Source organism: Bubalus bubalis, chromosome 19 (assembly GCF_019923935.1).
Source record: "Bubalus bubalis isolate 160015118507 breed Murrah chromosome 19, NDDB_SH_1, whole genome shotgun sequence".
Taxonomy (NCBI): domain Eukaryota; kingdom Metazoa; phylum Chordata; class Mammalia; order Artiodactyla; family Bovidae; genus Bubalus; species Bubalus bubalis.
Genome location: NC_059175.1, coordinates 7673577 through 7696008, shown reverse-complemented (window position 1 = coordinate 7696008; position 22432 = coordinate 7673577). Strand labels below are relative to the sequence as shown.

Here is a 22432-nt window from a genome sequence, read left to right as displayed (position 1 = left end):
GCCAAAGCCTTTGACTGTGTGGATCACAATAAACGGTGGAAAATTCTGAAACAGATGGGAATACCAGACCACCAGACTACCAGGTCAGGAAGCAACAGTTAGAACTGGACATGGAACAACAGACTGGTTCCAAATAGGAAAAGGAGTACGTCAAGGCTGTATATTGTCACCCTGCTTATTTAACTTCTATGCAGAGTATATCATGAGAAACGCTGGACTGGAAGAAGCACAAGCTGGAATCAAGATTGCCGGGAGAAATATCAGTAACCTCAGATATGCAGATGACACCACCCTTATGGCAGAAAGTGAAGAGGAACTAAAAAGCCTCTTGATGAAAGTGAAAGAGGAGAGTGAAAAAGTTGGCTTAAAGCTCAACATTCAGAAAATGAAGATCATGGCATCCGGTCCCATCCATCCATGGGAAATAGATGGGGAAACAGTGGAAACAGTGTCAGACTTCATTTTTCTGGGCTCCAAAATCACTGCAGATGGTGACTGCAGCCATGAAATTAAAGACGCTTACTCCTTGGAAGGAAAGTTATGACCAACCTAGATAGCATATTGAAAAGCAGAGACATTACTTTGCCAACAAAGGTCTGTCTAGTCAAGGCTATGGTTTTTCCTGTGGTCATGTATGGATGTGAGAGTTGGACTGTGAAGAAGGCTGAGCGCCGGAGAATTGATGCTTTTGAACTGTGGTGTTGGAGAAGAGTCTTGAGAGTCCCTTGGACTGCAAGGAGATCCAACCAGTCCATTCTGAAGGAGATCAGCCCTGGGATTTCTTTGGAAGGAATGATGCTAAAGCTGAAACTCCAGTATTTTGGCCACCTCATGTGAAGAGTTGACTCATTGGAAAAGACTCTGATGCTGGGAGGGATTGCGGGCAAGAGGAGAAGGGGACAACAGAGGATGAGATGGCTGGATGGCATCACTGACTCGATGGATGTGAATCTGGGTGAACTCCGGGAGTTGGTGATGGACAGGGAGGCCTGGCGTGCTGCGATTCATGGGGTCGCAAAGAGTCGGACACGACTGAGGGACTGGACTGAACTGAAAGTATCTGAAAATAGGCATCTGTCACAATAAGGTTTATAAAGCATATTTGATTATATTTGTCTATTGAATTTCTATGGTTGATCCTATGAAGAACCAGGAGTTTATATACCACAGAGGTTTGGGTTAGAATTAGAGGATGGTCAGAGTTGTTTCATGTTCATATTGAAAAGACATTTGACCATAGTACTATTTGATCAGGCTTTCTTTGTGGCTCAGGTGGTTAAGAATCCCACTGCAATGCGGGAGACCTGGGTTCGATCCCTGGGTTGGGAAAATCCCCTAGAGAAGGGACCAGCAACCCACTCCAGCGTTCTGGCCTGGAGAATTCCATGGACTGTTTAGTCCATGGGGTCGCAAAGAGTCGGACATGACTCAGTGACTTTTACTTTCACTCTTTGATCATCTGAATTTGTAAACTGCTTACTGAGAAATGCCAGCAGAGGGGTAAATGTAAGCTCTTCCTTCCTTCCATCCATCCATCATCCCTCCATGTCCCTATAAGAAATGGAAGGAATGGCCGGGGTTTCCTCAAAGCATTTTCACAAGGGCCTAGAACACCTGCCTACTTCCCCACGCTGAAAAGTCTGTTTATACCCTGTGGCCCCGTCTTCCTCGTGGTACCAGCTGTGGGGCTTTCTGCAGTCGGTGAGAAGCAGAGCTGAATAAAGATGTGGTCTCCTGGGAGACTGGTGCATGGACCTCCTCTTGGCCCAGCCTCCATGGTAGGGCAAGAAATGCTCATCACTTCTTGCCTGGGTTCCTGCAGTGGGCCCCCCTGATTCCACCCTTGTCCCATCACGGTCTAGTCCCAACATAGCTGCCAGAGTGATCCTTTTAACATAAAATTCAGATCTCGTCACCTTTTTACCCAGAACAGTGCAATGGCTTCCTGCTGCAGAGTTAACACACAAGTCCTTACTGTGGCCTTTCCTTACCCCTGACCTTGCCTCCCATTTGCCTTCTCTGCTGCTTCAACCAGCGGGTTTCCTTGCTGTTTTCCAGACATTCTGGGGCACTTGCTGGTCCCTCAACCTCACATGGTCTTTCACATCCATGGGGCGCACTCTCTTACAATAGGTCTCTATTAGAACATCTTCTCATTAGAGAGTTTGTCCTACTGACCTATGTAAAACATCTCTTTACCCCCACCTTATTTTTATCAGGTCTTCTGAATCACTCACATAGAAAGAAAGTGAAGTCGCTCAGTCATGTCTGACTCTTTGCGACCCTGTGGACTGCCACCACGGAAGCCCTGAATCACTCACATGCTGCTGCTGCTAAGTCACTTCAGTCGTGTCCGACTCTGCGTGACCCCATAGACGGCAGTCCACCAGGTTCCCCCGTTCCTGAGATTCTCCAGGCAAGAACACTGGAGTGGATTGCATTTCCTTCTCCAATGCATGAAAGTGAAAAGTGAAAGTGAAGTCGCTCAATCGTGTCCGACTCTTAGCAATCCCATGGACTGCAGCCCACCAGGCTCCTCTGTCCATGGAATTCTTCAGGCAAGAATACTGGAGTGGGTTGCCATTTCCTTCTCCAGGGGATCTTCCTAACCCAGGGATCGAACCCAGGTCTCCCGCATTGCAGGCAGACGCTTTAACCTTTGAGCTACCAGGGAAGCCCTGAATCACTCACATATCAGAGGCTTAATTTTTTGATCATTGTGTCTGTCTCCAGACTAGAATTATGGGGTAGATGGTTCGGTTTAGCCACAGCACTTAGTAGACACTCAGTACCTACCTGGAATGAAGCATGGATATGTGAGACATAGGGGCTGGTTTTGGCTACCTGGGGATCCATGGGCCAGTCTCTGATGTGTCTGTGTCTCTGGAGATCGCGAGGTTCAAGTGGGACAGCATGCACAAACACTTTGTGAGTGGTGAAGCACTAAGGAGATGGAAAGTGTTATTCACAACAAAGTTAACATGTGCTCGGCCGTTTTGGATTGGTTCTCTGTGTGCTGGCCCCAAATGTGGCACTCGTCTTGCTGCACTTTGTGCCAAGTTAGGAACAGGGAGCAGATTCCAGCTGACAATTTTGACTGAATGGTACCTCGTATGAAGCCAGCATCTGGAAGTCCTGGATCTAGGTCCTGTTTTTCACTGGTTAAGAAGCCTGAGAAGTTGACCTGAAGAATCAACGGGAATCTTAAGGGGCAAAAAAGGACAAGGCCAGAAAAGGGGGCTCCTGAATTCCAAAGCCATTGTCAATTCTAAAGGGAGAATGAGAAGGGACTCTCTAGGGGCGTCTGCCCCTTCTTTCTGCGTTATTGCTCATGACACAGGAAAGAGAGAATTACTACCGTGGGGTTGTGGCAGGTAGCTGGATGTGAGGAGTTTGAAGACGCGCCCTCCTGCCTTTATGATGTGTCACAGATGTGCACATTCTGTACTGTTTCTTTTGCCTTCAGTTGTTTTTTAAAATAATATTCTTATTTATTAGTTTCTCTCTTTTTTGTCTGCACTATGTGCCATGTGGGATGTGGGATCTTAGTTCCCAACCAAGGATTGAACCTGTGCCCCTGCAGTGGGAGTGCAGAGTCTTAACTACTGGACCTTCAGGGAAGTCCCTGCCCTTAGTTCTTGATTTTGATCAGATGAGATGTTCTCTGCAGGCATTGAAATTCAGGTCCTCTCCCCTACCCCCCTTCTTTTTACAAAAGTGTTTCTACATTGCAGTTCCTGGGAGGGTGGGCATTTGTGTCTCATCTGCTCATTTTGATTTATTGATTTTCCATCTTCTGGCCCTGTTCCCGTTTCAGTTACATTCCACGGTGCTTGGTTTTTCTAGCTGTCCTTTTGCATTGTTATCATGCCTCAGCCCTCTGCTGCTGCCGTTTTATCCTTTCTCTCCCCACTGAGCCCTCATTTTCAGTCTTTCTCTTGCCTCCCATACATTCTTTGGGAGCTGAGGCTGATCTTGATTTCTGGATGCTCTTTCCTCATTGTCCTGCTTCTGTGGTTTCTGTGGCATCATGTTTCCCATTCTGTGATTGAGCCGGCTTTTACCTGCATTGGTTCTGATTTGGGAAGGAAAAGGGTCAGAAGAAGAGCCATGGGCCCTGAGAGCACTCTGAGGTTGAGCAGAGGTGATGGAGGTCTAGGAGAGGAGAGACGAGAGGGTGGAAGGATATGGATGGTTTGGGGACTGGGGAACTTTGGGGGAGTTTGCTTCTGATTCTAATTTGTTTCCATAAAGATTCTTCCCAGTCCTTTGGGGAAGGAGTAGGATTGACTTAGGGCTTGGCAGTGGTAGCTTGGGGCAGTGAGAAGAGGATTGGAAGGAGGGTGAAGACGTGGGCTCTAGCCCTGGGTCTGCTATGTGATGGGACCCAAAACAGGTCACTTATCGTGGTGGGCCTTCAGTTTCCTCACGTCACTGGTAAAGGCAGGGTTTTGATCCAGGTAAGTTTCTTGCAGATAAGTTTCTTTCAGCTGTATATTTTGCAAGTTTCAGAATCTATGCTTCTCCTAGTGAGGATTCTGATTCTTTTATTTTGCACGGGATCTTTTTACTTGGCAGGATCTTCTGTGTTCTTATTTAAGAAGGGCCTGTGTGTGTGTGTGCATGAGTGTGTGCATGAGTGTGTGCCTGTGTGTACTGGGGAGAGGGGTCTTGGCATAGCTGGCCAGAGAAGAGGGGTGCAGGGCTCCTTTCCTGTGTGCCCTCATGAGAGGGATTTCCTGTGGAGTGCAGGAGGTCCGTGGCCTACCCTGAAATAAGAATGCAGACGGTGTGGCTCAGTTCTTTGTCTAGGAGAGATCAATTTACAGAGACTATGTTTCCTTGTATTCCTGGTAGTCTTTGGAGTCGTGTGTTCAGTACTGTCAGCAGACCTACGCTGACTTTCAGACACCACTTGGTTTGACATAAATCTATAGACTTCAGATGTTAGAAATAACCATGTGAGCTTACTGTCTGCATAGGTTCAACCTGAGTCTGAATTTGATGAATCATAGTGTTTATTGTGGAGAAGGCGATGGCACCCCACTCCAGTACTCTTGCCTGGAAAATCCCATGGATGGAGGAGCCTGGTGGGCTGCAGTCCATGGGGTTGCGAAGAGTCAGACACGACTGAGTGACTTCCCTTTCACTTTTCACTTTCATGCACTGGAGAAGGAAATGGCAACCCACTCCAATGTTCTTGCCTGGAGAATCCCAGGGACGGGGGAGCCTGGTGGGCTGCCGTCTATGGGGTCACACAGAGTCGGACACAACTAAAGTGACTTAGCAGCAGCAGTGTTTATTGTGTTGTGAATATAAAGCTTGAGCTCTGAAATGTAAAATGAGCTAATAGGACTTTATTTTCCAACACAGACTAGATAACAGAGGGTGTGCTAGAGTCAGAGGGGCCTTGCTGCTGCTGCTAAGTCTCTTTAGTCGTGTCCGACTCTGTGCGACCTCATAGACGGCAGCTCACCAGGCTCCCCCGTCCCTGGGATTCTCCAGGCAAGAACACTGAAGTGGGTTGCCATTTCCTTAGAGACCCTAAATAGATGGGGTTGAAACTTTTTTTCTGAAGGAGGAATCTTTTTTTCCCCATACAAAGTATTATGGAGAATGTATAAACTTGATACAAACTTTATTATAAATGTTTTCTTTGAATTTATTATGTTCGTTAATTCAATGAGAACAATGACTTAGCCTTAGGAGTGCAAAGCTTCTCCAGTGTATCAAAATTTGGTAAATAATTCATTTAAGTGAATTAAATATTTTTAGATATAAATGTAACTGAAAACACAGTTTCCAAAATGAAATTTAAAAGGAATGTTTGCAAAGTTGCAACCTTCCTCTCTTAAAATCTGTGGTCCCCCTGATGTCAGTTTGAAAACCACCAATTCAGAGAATGAAAAATAAACTAAACATCAATCCAAGGAGCTAAGAAATAAACCAAAGTGAAAGAATATGGGAGAAATTAAATAAGAAAATTCCAATCACCACTTATCTAGACCTCCCATTTTTTTCATATTGAAGCTAGTAATGTAGAGGTATTATTCAAGGTATTATCAGTTTTAGACTTTGAAGCCTAAATAGCCTCATTCTCTTAGAATAAACAAATAAGCAAAGGAAAAACAAAAATCAAAGCCTCCTCCTTCCGCTAGTGCTTATTCCTCTTAAGATGAAGTCATTCATGTCATCTTTGGACATCTCCGATCCTTAGAAGGCTCTCACTGGAGAGCTGAACTGGATGCCCTGTCTTTCCCTCCATTGTTTCATGCTTTTCCCCTGGGGCCTGCAGAACATGTCTAGCCTCTTGTCTGCATGGCAGATCCTGGTATTTGTGACGGTGAGCCTTTACTCATGAGTCTTTTCTCCTTTGGCAAAACAGCCCCAGTTCCTTCAATTGTTCTGCCGTACGACAGCACGGCCTCTGTGTCCCTGCAGCATCCTTGTCATTTTCCTCTGCACATGTTGTCAGTTTGGTCTGTATGTTTTCAAGTATTTCATGGCCCAGGTATGTCTGATAGGTATAGAGAAGAGCTGGATGATATCATTCTTAAGGAACGTTCTAGATTTTCCTCAATGCAGAGTTGGGCAGAATTAGCATCAGGTGGCTGTTTCAGTGATAACTCATGCTTAGTTGATTATTGACTAAAACCCCCTCTGATATCCAATTATGAAGCAGTATTTTGTTTCATTCTTAATTTTTTTCAGTTGATTATTTTGGAACCAAGGGCAGGACATTTAGTCCTCAAGAAATGTTGATAATGGAAGGGTAGCGATTATACTTTAAGTATTCTTATATCCAACCTGGTATATTTCCTACTATGATCTACTTGAAGTATCAGTTATTTGTTTTCAATTTCTAGGAGTTCTGTGTTTTTATGGAATCTGTGAATAAGTTAGTGATGTTAAAAGGAAGTAAGCTGAGCAACTTTTTAAAGCCTGCTTCTGGCCTTGTGAGAAACCTGGAGTCATCTTCTGACCATCATCCTGAATTGTTTTTCACTCAAGTCAGCTGTGTTACAGGAACAAAGGCTATTTTAATTCTATAGTGGTGAATCATTTCATCAAGTGGGAAAATCATCAAGAATTTTTTATGTTTGTGTTTATGTTTAACTGAGTATAATGCAGAGGTTTGGATAATGGGTGCCTTTTAAAATAAATATTGCTATATACATTTAACTTATGGCAGTTATTCCTTTTGATTAAGTAATCTGGTAATTGTGTAATTCACATGTTTATTTCCTTGTCAATTTTGTTCTGTCACTGTTGAGAAAGGCATGTTAAAGCTTCCCGTTGTGCAAGGATTCTTCAATATCCGCAAATCAATCAATGTAATACACCACATTAACAAATTGAAAAATAAAAACCATATGATTATCTCAATAGATGCAGAGAAAGCCTTTGACAAAATTCAACATCCATTTATGATCAAAACTCTCCAGAAAGCAGGAATAGAAGGAACATACCTCAACATAATAAAAGCTATATATGACAAACCCACAGCAAACATTATCCTCAATGGTGAAAAATTGAAAGCATTTCCTCTAAAGTCAGGAACAAGACAAGGGTGCCCACTTTCACCATTACTATTCAACATAGTTTTGGAAGTTTTGGCCACAGCAATCAGAGCAGAAAAAGAAATAAAAGGAATCCAAATTGGAAAAGAAGAAGTAAAGCTCTCACTATTTGCAGATGACATGATCCTCTACGTAGAAAACCCTAAAGACTCCACCAGAAAATTACTAGAACTAATCAATGACTATAGTAAAATTGCAGGATATAAAATCAACACCCAGAAATCCCTTGCATTCCTATACACTAATAATGAGAAAACAGAAAGAGAAATTAAGGAAACAATTCCATTCACCATTGCAACGGAAAGAATAAAATACTTAGGAATATATCTACCTAAAGAAACTAAAGACCTATATAGAAAACTATAAAACACTGGTGAAAGAAATCAAAGAGGACACTAACAGATGGAGAAATATACCATGTTCATGGATTGGAAGAATCAATATAGTGAAAATGAGTATACTACCCAAAGCAATTTATAGATTCAATGCAATCCCTATCAAGCTACCAACAGTATTCTTCACAGAGCTAGAACAAATAATTTCACAATTTGTATGGAAATACAAAAAACCTCGAATAGCCAAAGTGATCTTGAGAAAGAAGAATGGAACTGGAGGAATCAACCTACCTGACTTCAGGCTCTACTACAAAGCCACAGTTATCAAGACAGTATGGTACTGGCACAAAGACAGAAATATAGATCAATGGAACAAAACAGAAGGCCCAGAGATAAATCAACGCACCTATGGACACCTTATCTTTGACAGAGGAGGCAAGAATATACAATGGATTAAAGAGAATCTCTTTAACAAGTGGTGCTGGGAAATCTGGTCAACCACTTGTAAAAGAATGAAACTAGAACACTCTCTAACACCATACACAAAAATAAACTCAAAATGGATTAAAGATCTAAACATAAGATCAGAAACTATAAAACTCCTAGAGGAGAAGATAGGCAAAACACTCTCCGACATACATCACAGCAGGATCCTCTATGACCCACTTCCCAGAATATTGGAAATAAAGGCAAAAATAAACAAATGGGACCTAATTAACCTTAAAAGCTTCTGCACATCAAAGGAAACTATTAGCAAGGTGAAAAGACAGCCTTCAGAATGGGAGAAGATAATACCAAATGAAGCAACTGACAAACAACTAATCTCAAGAATATACAAGCAACTCCTACAGCTCAACTCCAGAAAAATAAATGACCCAATCAAAAAATGGGCCAAAGAACTAAATAGACATTTCTCCAAAGAAGACATACAGATGGCTAACAAACACATGAAAAGATGCTCAACATCACTCATTATCAGAGAAATGCAAATCAAAACCACTATGAGGTACCATTTCACACCAGTCAGAATGGCTGCGATCCAAAAGTCTACAAGTAATAAATGCTGGAGAGGGTGTGGAGAAAAGGGAACCCTCTTACACTGTTGGTGGGAATGCAAACTAGTACAGCCACTATGGAGAACAGTGTGGAGATTCCTTAAAAAACTGGAAATAGAACTGTGTTATGATCCAGCAATCCCACTGCTGGGCATACACACTGAGGAAACCAGAAGGGAAAGAGACACGTGTACCCCAGTGTTCATCGCAGCACTGTTTATAATAGCCAGGACATGGAAGCAACCTAGATGTCCATCAGCAGATGAATGGATAAGAAAGCAGTGGTACATATACACAATGGAGTATTACTCAGCCATTAAAAAGAATACATTTGAATCAGTTCTAATGAGGTGGATGAAACTGGAGCCAATTATACAGAGTGAAGTAAGCCAGACAGAAAAACACCAATACAGTATACTAACGCATATATATGGAATTTAGAAAGATTGTAACAATAACCCTGTGTACGAGACAGCAAAAGAGACACTGATGTATAGAACAGTCTTATGGACTCTGTGGGAGAGGGAGAGGGTGGGAAGATTTGGGAGAATGGCATTGAAACATGTAAAATATCATGTATGAAACGAGTTGCCAGTCCAGGTTTGATGCCTGAGACAAGATGCTTGGGGCTGGTGCACTGGGACGACCCAGAGGGATGGAATGGGGAGGGAGGAGGGAGGAGGGTTCAGGATGGGGAACACATGTATACCTGTGGCGGATTCATTTTGATATTTGGCAAAACTAATATAATTATGTAAAATTTAAAAATAAAATAAAATAAAAAAAAATAAAGTTTCCCGTTGTGATTGTGGATTTTTCACTTTCTCCTTTTTGGATTTGTTATTTTTTCTTTTATATATTTTGAAGCTATTTATTAGATGCATATGGATTTAGTACTGTATCAGCTTGTTTAGCTTACACTTTATGATGAAAAAAGGTCTTCTTTCTCTAGTAATATGTCTTGATTTAAAAACTACTTTGATATTGCTTTGGCTATATTAGCTTTCTTTTGGTTTGTGTTGCATAGTGTATCTTTTTACTTTACTTTACTTTAAAACTTTCTGCTTTATTTTTAAAGTGTATCCTTGTAAGCAGCATATAGTTATTGTTATTGTTCTTGAATTGTTCTTGTTCTTGAAAACCCATACTTAACTGCCTCAGCATTGTATTGGGATCAGTTAGTCTGTTTATATTAAAATTGCTGATACAGTTGGGTTTATATCTATCATATAACCCTCTATTTGACATGTTTTACATTCTTAATTTCTCCTATCTTATGTTTTTGATTATTTTCTATTTTATTTTTACTCTATAACTTGTTAACTATACATTCTTTTCCCATTCTGTTAGTAGCAGATTTGACACATTATATAGTAAGTTATTGCTTTTAATGCTTTCCCAAAACTGTTAGATGCTCTAATTCTACTTTCCTTTTATGTTACTGTAGTCAGATATTGTAGTGGTACAAATATTTAAAACTCCACGACTTTATAATTATTATTTTGTACATTAGGTATTAACTATATTTACTCACATCATTGTACCTCATTGCCTCTTGTATTTTCACATTTCTATGTGAGATCATTTAACTTTTGCTTGAATATGTTGTTTTAGTAATTCTTTTAGTGCTAACAGGGAATTCTTCAGTATTTGGCTTAAACAGTTAATTTCAACTTCATTTTTAAGAATGTTCTTGTTATGTATGGAATTTTAGGTCATCAATTTCTTTTATTGCTTTAAAGAGGTCATTCCATTCTCTTCTAACTTCTATACCTTCTCAGAATGGTTCTGCCCTTTCCCGAGTTTTAATTATATTTTATTCACATTTCCAGAGTTTTCTGATGCTTTTAAGAATATTAATTTTAATTTTTCCATCTTTGTTTTCTTGTTACCAGCAAGAATGTTAGCCTATCCTGCTCTATTTCATCCTGTTGTGGGGGAAAAAAGCCATTTCTACCCCAAAAGCTAATTCTGAAGAAACATCTTGTGAGTCTTTTAGCTCATATTGGTTTAACCTGTCTTAAGAAAATGACATTCTGATATTTCCTCCTGGACTTAACCAGTTCAATTCATATTCAACTGAATTTTGTTGACTTAGATTTGGTTTGGATGATAAATTTTAGTGATCTTGATATTTTTACACTATGCAAAAGATGCTTTAATTATACAGAGTGAAGTCAGTCAGAAAGAAAAACAAATGTCATGTACTAATGCATATATATGGAATTTAGAAAGATGGTCCTGAAATTATTTGCAGGGCAGCAATGGAGACACAGGCCTAGGGAACAGACGTACGGACACGGGGTGGGGGTGGGGAGTGTGGAGAAAGGAAAGGGGGGAGTGTGGAGAGAGTAACAGAAACTCACAGTATTGTGTATAAAATAGACAGCCAATGGGAATTAGCTGTATGACTCAGGCAACTCAAATCAGGGCTCTGTGACAACCTAGAGGTGGGATGGGGCGGGAGGTGGGAGGGAGGGTCAAGAGGGAGGGGACACATGTGTACCTATGGCTGATTCATGTTGATGTTTGGCAGAGACCAACACAATTCTTTAAAGCAATTATGCTTCAATTAAAAAGTAAATTAGAAAAAGATGCTTTAAGCATGTTTTACTTATTTTTAAAATTTAGTTTCATTTTTAATTGGAGGATAGTTACTTTACAATATGGTGATGGTTTCTACCATACATCAACATGAATTGGTCACAGGCATACACATGTCCCCTCCCTCTTAAACCTCCCTCCCACCTCCCTCCCCATCCCGCCCCCTCTAGGTCGTCACAGAGCACCAGCTTTGGGTTCCCTGTATGCTTAATTTTTTGGCCATATCACAAGTCATGAGGGATTTAATTCCCCAACCAGGAATCGAACCCATACCTCCTGCATTGAAAAGACAGAGGTCTCAACCACTGGAGCGCCAGTGAAGTCACTTCAAACATGCTTTAAATCAGTGGTTCTTAACCTTTTGGAATCATAAGCTCCTTGTACCTTCCGAGGACTCTCTGGTTAAAAGACAGATGTCTACTGTCCCCAGGTGAATGCTTAAAACTGTATGAAGCGTGTTCTTCATGGGAATTAAGGAATGTTTCTCCTACCTCCCATTCTCTCTCCATACCATGTCTACCCATGGGTTTCAGGATGAGAATCATTATATTCAGTATAAAATAAATGTTAAGTGTAAAGGTGTAGATAAGTCAGTTAATACTTGAGCACTTGCTCTTTGTACAAGGACATGTTGGGGAGGAAGGTGTGCTGGGCCTGAAACAGGAAATCCAGATTTGATTGTGACTTTGCCATATGCTGGGCCTGATGGTATCAGTGTTCTCATCTATAAAATAAAGATTATGGTAACCCTTCCCAGACATTCTTGTGGAAATGAGATGAAAAAATACACAAGAAATCACTTAATAAATTGAGGAGTACTGTTCATGTGAAAAATAATAAATGTACGTGTATAAATATGCATTTATATATAATATGTACACACAGTATATAGGAAATCAGTTTTCCTTTTTCAAACTTTGTTTAAAGAAGTACTTCAGCTGAATACAGTAATTAGGAATAAGACTTTTTGCCCATAGCACTTTCTTTGCAATTTTTCTTAAGGAATGTAAAGATAATATAACTTGGGGTGAGGCAGAAAAGAAGAAATCCAATACTGTTAATCTGGCTCTGAAATCCTATTAGTGTTGATTCTAACTAATACCTGTACTTTTATTCTCTTACCTATGGCATGGGACAATGTATCTCTTTAAAGTGTATTTTTTTAAGGATCTTACAACATTTAACACATTTTTCTCTGCAGAGAAGTCTCTGGGTAAAATTACTATTTTTGTTGTTGTTGTTACTATAAAGAGGACAAGTTTCAAATATTAAAAAAAAATCAAATTTGATAGAATGTTATTTACATTACGATTATGGTTTTAATGGCATGTATTAGGAAACATTCATTGTACTATTTGACATGTCAGTTAACACCCTCATTGTGCTTCAATTAGAAATTATCCCATATAAAGTCTATGTAGAATACTAGAACACCTTAGAAAACCAAATAGTCTTACTGTCATATTAAAAGGTGACAATTATCAATAAAAAGCATTTGTTAAATTCCCATTTTTGTTCATTACTATAAAAGCTAGAGTTCTTAACATTTTGTGGAATCTTTGAATGCCTTTGAGAATGTGATGAAACTATAAACCATTCCTTAGAAAACTGGACTCAGTGCTAAGTTGCTTCAGTGGTGTCTGACTCTTTACAACCTTATGGACTACAGCGCACCAGACTCTGCTGTCTGTGGGGATTCTCCAGGCGAGGATACTGGAGGGTTGCCATGTCCTCCTCCAGAGGATCTTCCTGCCCCAGGGATCAAACTCACGCTCTTAAGACTCATACATTGGCAGGCGGATTCTTTACCACTAGCGCCACCTGGGAACCCCTAGAAAACTGCACACACATGCGCATAAACAGTTTTGCTAATAATTTTTAGTTTCCCAGACCACTGGAAACCCAGATGGACTCTTCCTGTAGACCCGGATTAAAGAAACCTCACTGTAAAAAGGTGTATGCTTGCACACTTCGTTCTCGTTGTCATCATTTGAAACTATACTATTTGTCTATTCCCTGTTGGGCCAGGAGGTTTAGAAAGTGGATAGTTAAGGTTGTTGTCCAGCAGGTGGCACTTATTAACAAAGTATGTACAGGTGTGTTGTCTATAGAGCGTGAGAAAGGAAAGGGAGAGAGGGATGGAGAACATTCATACAAGAATACCTAATACTCAGATTAAGATAATATAGCCACCAAGTTGTTCAGGGTATTAGAGAACTTGACTTAGAGGCCATTATAGATTAATGAAAAATATTTAGAATATGCACATCAATGTCACTGTCCATTTTCTTCTTAAATGCCATTGGAAGATGAGCTAAGAGAGTTGGAAGAAATACTTTAAGATGGCAAATACATTTTCTACCTCTTTGGTTCCTTTGAGAAGAAATACATAGATGTCACAGCATTTCAGCAGAAGATTTGATCGTGGACATTACTGATGGGTTTTACAAGTAGAATTTCTCCAGGGGGATGCTTGATGGTAAAAAAAAAAAAAAAAAAGGGTTGGTTTAATTAGTTAATTTTTTGGGTCTGTGCTTATACTGAGAGATATTTAGTGTGATTATACTTAGTTAAGGTTTTCTGCCTTACTTTTATTACTCCTGTTTTGCATATGACCTGACCTTTAGTGGTTTTACTGGAGTACTCTAGTGCTTTTGATTTGGGCATGAGAAGGTAATAGGAGAAAGGGGATGGTTGTGATGTTGCTTTCAACTGGTTCATTTGCAAAAGTGAAAATTTTGACCTGATTAAGGCAAAGGTAGGGGCTTCCCTGGTAGCTTAGCTGGTAAAGAATCTGTCTGCAATGCCGGAGACCCCAGTTTGATCCCTGGGTCAGGAAGGTCTCCTGGAGAAAGGATAGGCTACCCACTCCCGTTTTCATGAGCTTTCCTGGTGGCTCAGAGGGTAAAGAATATACCTTCAATGTGGGAGACCTGGGTTTGTTCATTGGGTTGGGAAGATTCCCTGGAGAGAAGGGAATGGCTATCCACTCCAGTATTCTTGCCTGGAGAATTCCATGGACAGAGGAGCTTGGCAGGCTACAGTCCATGGGGTCGCAAAGAGTTGGATATGACTGAGCAATTTCACTTTCTTTCAAGGCAAAAGTGACCTTAGATAAACAGAGGAGAGAAGACTAAAATTCTTTAAATCAGGATTTAATCAGGCAACTATCAATATTGGCTTTGATAAAAGTGGCCAATAAATTTCAGCAGCAGTGGAAAAAATATGAAATAAGTGAGAAGCTGTTTATTATCTGTTAACTCAGGGAATAATAAAACTTTTGGCAAAGTTGGAATAAAAATAATACTCTTGACCAGTACAGGTGATGATGAGAGTTGGTGTATTTTTTAACTTTTTGTTTTGTGTTGGAATATAGCTGATTAACAATGTTGTGATAGTTTCAGGTGAACAGGGAAGGGACTCAGCCACACATATACATGTATTGATTCAAAAGTTGATACATTTTTGGAAAGCGATCACACCCATTGTGACAATTGTGTCCATTCTTGGCCTCATTTCTGGAATTCTACTCTAAAAAGTAAAGAGTAAAAACAATAGGCATGAAAGTACTTAATGTATTTTTTTATAATGTTAACAAGCTGGAAATACCCTTTATGTACAATAGAGGAATGATTAAGTAAATTAGGGAACATCAGACAACTCAATGGAATGCAGTTAAAAATGGTGCCAAAATTGTAACAACATGGAAAAATGCTTTCGATAGGAGAAAAGTACAACCATATGTGTATTTATCCCATGAGTATAACTATGTAATAATTAGCTGTGCATTGAACAAAGACTGGAAGCAAATAGGAAAAATTTAAAAAGTTTGATAAATTAGGGTGGTGTTATTATAGATGAAATTTATATATCTTTGTTATTTTGTTGAAAACTGAAAAATTTAAGACAGTTTTCTAATTTTATGCACTTATGGATTATGTTGAATATTGAATTAATTGGGAATTTAACTATTTGATGTGAAGAATGTTTTTGCCCCTAATAGATAGTTACTGTTCCAGAATGGTTTACTGAGTAGTGCATTCTTTCCCCACTGATTTGAAATGCCACCTTCCTTCATTGTTATGTAATTTCCATGGCAGGGGCAAGTTCTCATCCCCTCATCCCAGCACAAACCTTATTCTCTTTCTCAAAACTTTTGTTTCCAGTCTTGTGTATTTATTCTTCCACATGAACTTTAGAGTAAGTTTGTTGATTTTCATTTGACAAATTTAGTTTTGGTTTTACTTGGAGTGTAGTAAATCTATAGATTAAATTTGGAAAATAATTTTGCCTCTTAAGCCTCCTGGTGTTTCCAGAAGTTTCGGTGAAATAGCTGTGTTTTTAAAATTTTATTTGGGATAGAGTGAATTAACAGGTGATAACATTTGTCTTTTTTCTGTGTAAAAGCGGAATGATTCTGATATTGATGCCAGCATTCACTTACAAAAGTTTCTAGTTTTCAATTGCCTGAAAGAAAGTATGCAGCTGAGTCCAGATGGGGAAGTGATGGAGACATACTGACATTTCAGTCAAAAACATTCAAAAACATTGAATTTATGTTTGCCGTTAATAAAATGGCCTTTTGGGAAAAATAGCTTTGAATGGCCACAGTGGTTAGATGTCCTCACTCTCAGGCATGGACTGTCACCTGTGGCTGATTGGTGAGGCTTACTTGTTCCTCAGCACATTTTCAGAGTCTCTTTCCTCCTGCTGGTCTCCTTTGTAGCTTTATTGAAATCTCTTTTCAACTTTATCTGACTTTTTTGGGTGGAATGTTCTCGTCCCTTCCTATTTTCTCTCCCTGTCTTCCTCTCCTGCCACCCCCTTCTGTCTCACTGGGTCTCTGATGGTTTCTGTATCACTTCCTCCCTCCTCCTCTCCTAATATTCTTCACGACATCTTTCTGATTTCTTTGTGATTAGCAAACGAGAGACTCTTGTTGAATATTATTCTTAATGCTAGGACTTCTGGACATCTCTGTAATGGCTGCATCTCATTTCTCACCTGTTGCTTATCTTTGATCAATGCTCAGTCATGTCTGACTCTCTGCGACCTCATGGACTGTAGCCCACCAGGCTCCTCTGTCTATGGGATTCTCCAGGCAAGAATACTGGAATGGGTTGCCATTTCCTTCTCCAGGGGATCTTCCCAACCCAGGGATTGAACCCAGGTCTCCTGCATTGCAGGCAGATGCTTTAACCTCTGAGCCACCAGGGAAGCCCATGTAAAGCATAGTATGGTCTTGAAATGGAGGCATAATTGAATTGTAAGACTCTACTGTTTGGGGCTGTATTGCATTGAAAACGGTTGCAGTTAAACTCTTTCATAAGGCATAGTCCTGGTTCACCTAACCAAATAAAATGTAATATGATCATTGTTTTGAACAGATATAGATTAGATATGCTTTTGATTTTTGAAAAACTTTGACCTGTTGGTACAGTTTATTTTCCAACATTAAAAAAAAAAGTCACCAACACATCAATTTAGATTTTGTCTGTGGGTAATTAGCAGTCTCTTTGGAAGCCCGGAGCATGACTAAAGCAAACTGGTCTTCCTTTTTTAGGAAATGGAATTTCATCTAAGTTTCCTCTGTCTGTCATGTCAGACAGTTGTTATTGTTTTTTGCCTTTCTGATCCTCTTCCTGAACTTTTTTTTTTTGGAAACCATTGTATGGTAGATTTTTCTTGGCATGTTATTTTCTATTGATTGTGTATATATGTGTGTGTGTGTGCATCTGAGCATGTGCTTACATGCCTGCTAATGTGCCTGCTCACAGGCAGATTAAGGATAATTCAAAATAGGAAACTGGTGTTGTTTTTTTCCCCTGAACTCCGCAGTTTGTATGTATTCTTATTTATGATTTAAGATGATGTTTTGTGTGTATGGTGCATTGCAAACCACTGGGAAGACACAGTCTGTTTATTTAAAAATTTTAGCAAGAATAACCATGTAGTTATTGGAAAGAGGAAGTCCATGCTGATTTTGTTTTTGGTCCTGATTGGTCTACCTCTTTATATCCTATGGAATATCATGCTGATATCCATCAGAGGCTAACAGATGTGAAGGAGACTCGGGGGGCCTTTCTGTCTTCACTTTTTCTCCTGTCACAGGATGAGGAACTCTGGAAAGGTAGTTTTGTTTTTGTTGGGCAGGCGAACAAAAGCCCACATCCTTCTCTACCCTGGACTGAACCCTGGAGCCCTCCATCTCTTGGTTTCTATTTCCCAGCCACCCCTACAAGCTAGGGGGTGTGTGCCTGCTCCCTGGAGGCCCCCTTTGTACTGCCTTTTTGTATTTGAGGAGAGGGAGTGTCCTGAATCCTTGGCGATCCGGCAGGCTCATCCATCACTCGCATTTGGGCTGTAGCCCTGACTGGCTGCCCCACACCACCCCTGGATGCTAATATACTGGGGGCTGCTAGCCTGCTGCTGCTTCTGACATGACTTCTGTCCTTCATTCCTTCCTTCCTTCCTTTTTCCCTTCCTTCCTTCCTTCCTTCCTCAGAGTGTGCCTCAGTGACCCAGGGTGGGACCCTGGGTGTTTAGCAGGGATTGGTGCCAGCCGGAAGCTTTTCTATAGAAGGTGTGAGGCCAGGCTGGGTGAGAAAGTGGACCTGGCAATCCCTCAGAGAAGACAAACAGTGGTGAGAAAGGGCATGCCAACTGTTGGGTTGCATAGGGCTGTTTATTTGGCAGTGCTTGAGGAAACTCAAAGTTCTTATAAGCTGCTTTGGTCTAGTACATAGGCCCCAGCTAAGAATAATTATTTTGAAGTATCTTAGGTGCAGGAAAACATAAATACAAGCAATATGTTCATCAGGTAGGAATTCAAAGAAAGTAAAGAACAAAGTATCATCTAATAAATACAAATATTCTTTTGTATGCCCTAACTTCTTCACTTTTGAAAGCAGAACAAACCAGCTCTGACATGCATACATAAATAGATCAGAAAGCATCTCCCTGAGGTCCAAAATGTTGCTGTTGGGAAGAAGGATTCATGATATTTGGGCTCGCCCACGTGAAGCGAACATAACAAAGGACCCTGTTTTGGCCCGGGGCCCTTGTTATTTGGTTTCTTAGAGCCAGGACAGGGAAGTGTGATGATGCCTCGACTTGTTCATTTTTCAGGGGCAGATGACGGTCTGCGCGAAGTTTGGCAAAAATGTTTATCTTCCTAAAGATGCTGAGTTTTACTTTATTTATAATGGATCTCATCAGAGACACATCGTGATTGCAGAGCGCAAAGAAGATAATGTTCTCCAGTCCAGCATTCCAGGTGAGGCGTGTGTGTGTGTCTGTGTGTGTGTATACTTACACTGGGTTATCTCATGTCTGAGGCTCTTCCAGCTGTGTCTGCAGCTCCCCAGGAAGCCACAACTTAGACTTACCCTCCAGACTGGGGAGCAGGGCTGTGGATGCAGTCTGTCTTAATATTGCCTCCTGTTGTCCTGGGACCCGTGGCCAGGGACAGCTCAGGGAGGCCTGAGATACCTGACATCCATCTTAGTTCCGTCTTCCTCGTTCTCCTGTGGTTGGTCTAGTGGCCTCTCTCTGCTTTGCTCCCTTGGGTGGCTGGGGTTCCTTACTCAGCATCCTGTCCATCCAGATGTTTCCTTGTTGGATCTCAGGCTCTAGAACTTTCTTATCCCACCACCATTCACATTCTGAAACCTGTAGTTCTCCCAAATGTCTTCAGGTATCACAGTGACAGATGACAAGTTATGAGCCAACAGCCCTCCTTAGGGACAGTTCTTTTGTATTTTCAGTAGGTGTGGGTTGTGCATCCGACAGCAAGCTCTAATCTAAAGGTGCAATTAAGGCATCCTTTACCTGTAGGAAAGGGGAGTTTTTGTTGTTTTTCTTGTTTGTTGATTGGTTGATTTCAACTGTGGGTCTTTAAGATCCCTTTAAATTATATCATCTAGGGACTCTTCAGTTTTTTTAGTAGGTAAGACTAGCTTCATTTTTTTTTTAAACAAATGTTTTAAGTGCTTCTGTAGGATATCTGTTGCATGTGGGAAGAAGGAAGACAGTAAATATACAAACACAGGTATAGTGAGAACGGTAGTGATCTACAGACACCTTGCAGCCCTCCTTGGGTTTGATCACTGAATCAATCTACTGCCCTACTTCTGGGACTTTGGGCAGTTATAAGCTCTCCTATCTTGGGCCCAGGAACTCCCATCCTCATAAAAAAAAAAAAAAGAAGTCAAACCACATTAAAGGCACAAAATTATACTGGCTGTCAGTCTCTTTTGCCTCTCCCCTTTTGCTTTGGCACTTGTGTTGATGTTTTTGCTGCATTTGTCTTGGCCCTCTTTTCTTGGTTTTTCTCTTTTTTAATCAAGCTTCTTATGTAGAGAAAGAATAATAATAATAGAAGTGCTACTCCTAACATCAACATTTTTATCATTTTCTTTGCTTGCATGTCGGGGTGAACATTCTCCCCACTCCTTGTGTGTTAAAGAACATCTGTTTGAGTATACTGTGGCCTGCTTAGAAGGGAGCGTTCATACCTTGAGTTTAACAAATTCCTTACAGGCAAAGGACAGTTTCTGAATCTTAAATTTTCCTGGATATAGCTTTGCAAGGGTACCTTTCTGAAGTATGGACAACAGATTTCTATAGTATATACTAGACACATTTAGTCTGGTGGTGGGAGCTGCGTTCCGTGTTTGTACCACTGGGCCACTTTAAAGAGACAATGATGAGAAAATGGCAGTCGTTCCTGCCTGGTAAGCCCAGGATGCTCTTGTTCCTTGAAGCCTGGCAGCAGAGCTCCTGGGGAAAGGCTCTGGAGAATATAAGGCAGAACAAGGACGATCTGTGCCTGTTAGTTGTTTGCTTGGGGGTCAGTGGTGGCCGAGTGTTAACCCTTCTTCTGTCCAGCTGTGATGATCATAGTCAGAGAACTGTGAGATTCTGCCAAGGACAACACAAAAACATACCTGGGGTGAAGTTCCCAACCTTGGTAAAATGAAGGAAGAGTGTAAGGAGGAGGGAGAAGCAGCAAGGTTAGGTGGCCACCTATAGCAGAGGCATTAAGAATAGCTACAGAACAGAGATGCTGCTCTCAGAAGTGGCCTGGGGAGTGAACATTATTTTTAATGTTTCTGTGGATTAGCGTTTACCCATCCTACTCAACGTTCAAAAGGACGCTGAGGAATTAGGATAAACTTGTGTAACTTCATGGTGCTGCCTTATAAAATGATCACCTAAATAAATATATAAAAAACATGTGACTCAGAAGGAAATGCCAGAACAGAAAAGGACAAAGGTCTTTAAGACAACAAACTTGAATCTGACGGTTGGGCAGAAGTACATGGTGAAGTTGTGCCAAACAGCAGTGGTAATGATAGGAGTGTTAGTGTTAGTCGCTCAGTCGTGCCCAACTCTTTGCAACCCCATGAACTGCAGCCCACCAGGCTCCTTTGTCTATGGGATTTTCCAGGCAAGGATTCTGGAATGGTTTGCTGTTTCCTTCTCCAGGGGATCTTCCCCACGCAGGGATCAAACCCGGGTCTCCTGTACTGCAGGCTTCTTTATTGACTGAGCTACCAGGGAAATAATGACGAGAGAACAGGCACTAAAATGGTCAGCGCTCATAAAAGTTAGCTTGGAACTGGAGTCCCTGGTAGAAGATGGGGTCAGTGTTCATTTGGACCCGCCAGCCGGGCAGCGTTTAAAGCTGACAGGCCGCGTTTCCCGTCTGCCTTACTCTTCTGAGCGTGTGGTGTGTGTGCTCGGCCTCTCGCTTTGGACACTGGGAGCACGTCTTTGGCGGCCTCAGGGTGAACTGTTCACTGTCTTGTCGTCCAGGCCACGGGCTTCAGGAGACGGTCACCGTGTCTGTGTGCCTCTGCTCAGAAGGTTACTCCCCGGTGACCATGGGCTCTGACTCTGTGACCTACGTGGACAACATGGCCTGCAGGCTGGCCCGTCTGCTGGTCACCCAGGCCGATCGCCTCACCGCCAGCAGCCACCAGACCTTGCTGACCCCGTTTGCCTTGACGGCGGGGGCATTGCCCGCTCTGGACGAGGAGCTTGTGCTGGCCCTGACTCATCTGGAGTTGCCTCTGGGGTGGACTGTCTTGGGGAATTCTTCACTGGAAGGTGAGTCCTTACCAGAAAATTCAGGTGTCTCCTCTCTATGTGAAGTTCAAAACGTGCTCTGCGATCTGTTATCTGTTTATCTGGATGGGTTTTCCTGCCTGTTTTGACCCAAGCCTTTCCCTGGTCAAGCTGGGGTCTCTGATGTCCTGAGCTGCTCATCTCTGGGCTGGTGAGGCCACTGTATTCTAAGAGGTGAAGAACTTTGCCTCAAGGAGGGGAAGACTGTTTCTTTGTGGCAGGTTTGGGCCGTGCTTCCACTTCCCTTGGCATGTTTTCTTGCTGTAACAAGAGTATATTGGTGCCCTCTTTCAAACAGGGAGCGTCATTGAGCAAGGAAGAACATGCAGCCTACTTGTGGAACACTGAGAAATGTGGCCATGCCGGAAATTAGCTAATGCATTGACATCTTCAGAAATGTCAGTGTCACTGAGAACATTCATATTTTCTATATTTATATTAACTTTTGGAATTACTTCTGGATGCCCCTGCTTTTCTGAGAGACTACATAGTGTCTTAGTATCATTAAATAAACTCTTAAAACCATTTGGAGCCAATGTGAACAGAGATATAGATGTATTATAAGCCTGTACCATGCATGAGGCTACACTGTTCAGTAGTTGGTACTTAATGGCGATTACAGATGACATTTTATTGGAGGTAGAAATATCACTCTGTATTTATTCAACAAAATATATACTATTGATGTTTTTTCTGTGTTCTGCCCATGCCTTTAGCTTTGTGGTTG

At 41.3% G+C, this 22432-nt stretch overlaps 1 protein-coding gene across 10 annotated transcripts in view; it reads left to right on the top strand.

Moving 5' to 3' along the window:
• Positions 1–22432, top strand: part of ARHGEF28 (Rho guanine nucleotide exchange factor 28) — a 350788-nt gene that overhangs the window by 124261 nt on the left and 204095 nt on the right. For 8 of the 10 annotated variants that reach the window (XM_044932457.2, XM_025270861.3, XM_044932454.2 and 5 more), the window contains 2 exons: positions 18703–18850; positions 21394–21687. The exons of the other annotated variants lie outside the window; for them this stretch is intronic. In XM_044932457.2, coding sequence (XP_044788392.2) covers positions 18703–18850; positions 21394–21687 — 442 coding nt within the window. The remainder of the gene's footprint in view (positions 1–18702; positions 18851–21393; positions 21688–22432) is intronic. 10 annotated transcript variants of the gene reach the window in all.